Below are 3,688 nucleotides of genomic sequence, written 5' to 3'. Positions count from 1 at the left end.
ATTCCAGGGTCTCCCTGAAGTGAGTAAAAAGCCCCGTGAGTACAGCGCTGGGCCAGCCCACCGCACCCCACCCCATCACACCGCACCCCACTGCACAGCACCCCCATGGGCGCCCCTGTCCTCTGAGGAAGGCAGGGGGGTTATTCGAGAGGCCTCACACCACCCTCGCCCCCGGCTCAGGGACTCTGCATGGCTGGGGGTGGCCACACATCGGGGTGCACGGCCGGGCCTGCTCTGGAGCCCATGCCAGCAGTTCACTTGGTGAGGTGACTTCATTTTTCACAATTTAAGAGAATTAATTATAAGTGAGATGTCCCCATTTTGCAAATCAAAGCAGAACATTCTAAGAGCTACGGCCATGTCAGCAGGGGCTGACCTGCGTGGGGTGCCGGGGTCAGGGGCAGAGCGTGAGGGGCTCGCCACCCCTGGGGAGGGGTCCATGTCCTCCAGGGGCAGGTGGGGGCGAGAGCATGTGGGGAGGAAAGATGAGGCGCCCCGAGAGGAGCTCCTGGGGTCTCGGGGCACCATGTGCCGTCCCAGAGGCTGTGGGGTTCCTTCCTGAAGCTCCCCTTCCTTCCCAGTCAGCAAACACGGCTGTGAAGCTAGGGGCACCACAGTATGCAGTTTCAGGAAGACGGCCGGACGCCCCCAAGAGCAAGGTCTGAGACAGGGCGGGTGACGGGGGCCCCCAGCCTCTGTGTGTTCTACACACTCCCCCACGACTCCTAACGGGGAGGGCGGCAGGGGTGGGGCGCCGCTAACTCGTCTGGCACTGACCTTGGCTCCGGGCTGGCCGGGCGGTCCCTGCAGGCAAAGAGGCCTCGGTGAGGTGGCCCCGCTGCCCACCCCCGCCCGCAAAGAGCAGCGCCTTCCCAGCACGGCGGAGTGAGCAGCCGGCACCCCGCCCTGAAGTCCCACGCAGGGTGGCCTGTCCTCGCCACCCAGGGCCGGCTGCGGCCATTCCCGCCAGGGGCGGACCGAGGCGGGGACTTCGCAGGGAGCCCCCACTTAATTAAAATTCCACTCAGATCAAAATTCTGTGACTCCCCCAGATCAGAACCACAGGACTCAGCGACCGAATGCAGAAAGACCCATCTTCTGGGGCTCGCTCTGCCCCGTCCCCCTCCCGGGGGCCCAGTGGGGACACCCCGCCCCAAGCGGCCGCAACCCCAGGGCTGACCAGGCCCCTGCAGACAGTACCTGCAGCCCGTCGGCACCTCGAGCGGTCGGCCAGAAGGGCCCCCCGGAGCCTTCCATGTCATCCTGGGGGAGAAGAGAGAAGGGGCTCAGGTCTGCGCCTTTTCTCACAGGGAGAGGCCCCCGCAGCTGGCCACTGGCCCCAGGCAGAGATCCAGCCACGGCCGAGGGGGGAGACTGGCCGCGGCCGTCCTTGTCCCTGTCCTCGGGTTAAGAAGCAGGTGCCTGGGACAGGGGCCATCTGGGCCCCAGCTCAGCCCCCGGGGCTGAGGTCACCCTTGGTCCAAGGGCGTGCGGGGGGCCGGGCTGAGTGACGGTTTCCTTTCTGCTCGAGCGGCCCTATGGCATCACACAGTGGTCATGGTCTCGAAGCGAGGACAGTCCGTAGAACTGGGCACCGGCTCCCTCCCACCGCCCACGGCTCCACCGCAGGGCAGGGGACGCCACGTTCAATGCCACCAGTCCGTCCCTCCGGGCCCGCAGAGCCTGGGTCACAGGTGGGGACCCAGGGCAGGTCAGGGGGCAGCGTTACTCACAAACCCTGCAGCCAGCCCTGGGCCCGGGGGCCCAGGGGGCCCGGGGGGGCCCGGGGGTCCTGCTGGTCCAGGGGCTCCCGTCAGGCCGTTCACCCCAGGCGCACCAATGGGGCCGGGGTCCCCCTTGCTTCCCTGCACAGGCGGGAGAAAGAACACCATCACCCTCAGCCACTGGGGTGTCCGTCACTTACAAAGCTCCTTATCATTCTGCGAAGCCGACAAGCACCCCGTGTGCACGTTTACACACTCGCGTGTCCACCCTGGGCCTCGTCTCGTCCTTGAAGTTCCCGATCTCTAACCTGCTGTGCAATGCCACTGTCCCCACCCCCCATCGGGCAGCTTCCCGGGTGACACCCCCTTGGACGTGCTCGGAAGTTCCCAGACAGGCCCACCCGGTCCTCCCGTGGGGCTGGATCCTCGTGGGGACCTCAGAGCCACCCGTGGGGGGTCACGGACATAGCAGTGAGGCCCCGGGCACGGTGGCCTCCCGCGTCAGAGCACCGGGGACATGTCCTGGATCTCACAGGGCCAATGTGACGCCAGCCCACCCGGCGCTCTCGCGGGCGTGGTGCCCCCAGCGGCCAGTCCCAACCTGGAAGAATGTCTGTACCTTGGGTCCTGGGGCTCCCTCTGCGCCCTGCGGGAAAGAGAGACTGGTTACTATAAAGTCAGAGCCGCGAGAGGCACACAGCCTATCACCCCTTCGGTCCCGCCCCCGAGGCCACTGTCCCAGCCCTGATGCAAATGCTTCCGATTGTCCTTTCTTCTGGCCTGAACCACCCCCAGAGAACACGCGGCTGAAGCTCCAAGTGCCCCTCTTGGCCCTGGCACAGGGGACCCCCAGGAGGAGGGTCCTCCCAGCTCCACGTTGCTGAAGGGGCCACGCCGGAGTGTCCCCAAGTATCTGTGGTCGGCACGTGCGCCCGACCAGAGCATTCACCAACAGCCCCGTGGAAGCCACGGCCCCCGCTGGACGTCTGCACAGCCAGGAAAGCTCCTGTCACCAACGCCCCCGAGACCGATGCCGGGAAAGAGACTCCCACGTCCGTGTCACCCCGGCCGCGCTGGGGCTGGTGGCATGGCCTTCGGGAGCTGCCACACCGAGGCGATGCTGCGGCAGCGTGTGGGCGTAAAGCCACCCCCAGCCTCGGCGTCTCGTGGCTTTTCTCGTCCACAAGGTCACCACGCCTCACCCCACACGTCAGTTCGATCACCCTCGGCCACACGGTGTGGCTCGAAGTCATAGGCATCTGGCCCCCGGGGAAGTGACTCACGAGGCTGCCTTTCTGGCCAGTCTCGCCCGGTCGCCCATCTCTTCCTGGAGAGCCCGGGGGTCCCTGGGGACAGAAAGCAAATGGAATCGGCCGCTGGGCGGGCGTCCACAGGCGTCCCGAGGGTACAGGACGCGCCCAGGCCCGTGTCGCTGTGCTCAGGCGTAAACATCTTCCTTCCTTCTTCCTTCTGAATGGCTGATCAGGTTGCGGGGACGCAAGGACCAGCAGACCCATGGTGGGGGCTGCCACACCGCAATGCTGGGGCGGGCGCTCCCCGAGTGGACGCGAGCGTCAACAGACTGGCCCCACGTTACCAAGTGAAACATGAGCCAGCGTGCCCGGTTCCTGTGGCCCTGTCACATCAGCGACACCCATGGGCACCTGCCAGGCCACCGTGTCCCCAGTGCCGGGCGGGGGTCGGCCAGGTTCTGAGGTCCTGCGAACAGCCCCCCTTCCTTGGGCACTGGGGCCACCCTGACCCCCTGAGACCCACTCCCATAGACAGATGCTGTGTGTCACCCAGAGTCACCGCCCAGAACCACCAGGCCCCTCCCACCTAGGGCCCTGAGGCAGGAGCCCCCACCCTGAGCACGCGGGGAGCAGAGGTGAGGCATGGGGAGCACGGAGGAGGTGGGCCCGGCAGAAACAGGCCCCCGCACGTGGTGCTCACCCCGTTCCCAG

General features: G+C 66.5%; 1 protein-coding gene across 1 annotated transcript in view; it reads right to left on the bottom strand.

Moving 5' to 3' along the window:
* The window catches only part of COL18A1 (collagen type XVIII alpha 1 chain), a 57,875-nt gene that overhangs the window by 11,464 nt on the left and 42,723 nt on the right, over window positions 1–3,688 (bottom strand). Inside the window, exons 14-18 of the mRNA XM_023523755.1 lie at window positions 2,344–2,370; window positions 1,734–1,865; window positions 1,201–1,263; window positions 778–804; window positions 6–14 (exon numbers count right to left, since the gene is read on the bottom strand). Of these exons, the coding sequence (XP_023379523.1) occupies window positions 6–14; window positions 778–804; window positions 1,201–1,263; window positions 1,734–1,865; window positions 2,344–2,370 (258 nt within the window). The remainder of the gene's footprint in view (window positions 1–5; window positions 15–777; window positions 805–1,200; window positions 1,264–1,733; window positions 1,866–2,343; window positions 2,371–3,688) is intronic.

This window comes from Pteropus vampyrus, unplaced genomic scaffold (genome assembly GCF_000151845.1).
Source record: "Pteropus vampyrus isolate Shadow unplaced genomic scaffold, Pvam_2.0 Scaffold406, whole genome shotgun sequence".
NCBI lineage: Eukaryota > Metazoa > Chordata > Mammalia > Chiroptera > Pteropodidae > Pteropus > Pteropus vampyrus.
Note: the sequence above shows the minus strand (reverse complement) of the source record. Positions and strands in the feature narration are given on the sequence as shown.